Source organism: Nestor notabilis, unplaced genomic scaffold, assembly GCF_000696875.1.
Source record: "Nestor notabilis isolate BGI_N333 unplaced genomic scaffold, ASM69687v1 scaffold11319, whole genome shotgun sequence".
Lineage (NCBI taxonomy): Eukaryota > Metazoa > Chordata > Aves > Psittaciformes > Psittacidae > Nestor > Nestor notabilis.
The window spans coordinates 2,151-2,799 of record NW_009945059.1 but is presented as its reverse complement, the minus strand read 5'-3'; the positions used below and the strand labels follow the sequence as shown (position 1 = coordinate 2,799).

Here is a 649-nt window from a genome sequence, read left to right as displayed (position 1 = left end):
CTGTCCCCAGCTCCCTGCGGCTCCCATCCCCGCTCCCCCAGACACCAGCTCCGTCCCTCCCAAGCCCCACTGAATTCCTTGTCTCTCCTGCAGGCCATGGCTGTCGCAATTCTCCTTGTCTGGGTTCTTCAAAGCATGTTCTTGAATGCGCCTATGGCCGGTGATGACCTGGATGTACCCTCACGTGCCCGCATGAACCAGCGTATGGAGATGCTTATTGAGGAGATGACTCGGCTGGTGGATGAGCTGGAGCAGAAGATCCAGGAGCAGAAACGTGCAACCTGGACAGCCCTGCTCTTTGCTGCCTTGGGGCACTGGCAATTCTGGCTGATCGCTGGCATCCTGATCTTCCTGGTTGTCGGGCTCCGCTGGTGCTTCAGGAGAAGAAGCCATGAGGTGAGCAGCAGCAGTGAAGAGGAGGAAGACAGTGAAGAAGAAGATGCTGCTGAGGCAGCAGATTTGGCCACGTATGTTGCACTGCGCAACAAGTGGTCAGTGGACGAACTGTGGAACCGGAGAGAGTTGGTGCACGCGCTGGTGGAAAGCCTCCTCGTTGCTTGCCAAGAGTCCAATTCCTTGTCAAACGGTTTCTTCCCGGACCTGGCACCAGCCATCGGGGTGGGCAGGGCCTTTGATTACTGGAGGTGCC

General features: G+C 57.6%; 1 protein-coding gene across 1 annotated transcript in view; it reads left to right on the top strand.

Annotated features, from left to right (window-relative positions):
• The first annotated feature begins 153 nt into the window (after positions 1 to 153).
• LOC104412107 (inositol 1,4,5-trisphosphate receptor-interacting protein-like 1) overlaps positions 154 to 649 on the top strand; it is a 1,412-nt gene continuing 916 nt past the window's right edge. The window contains 1 exon segment of the mRNA XM_010022712.1: positions 154 to 396. Within this exon segment, the coding sequence (XP_010021014.1) occupies positions 154 to 396 (243 nt within the window).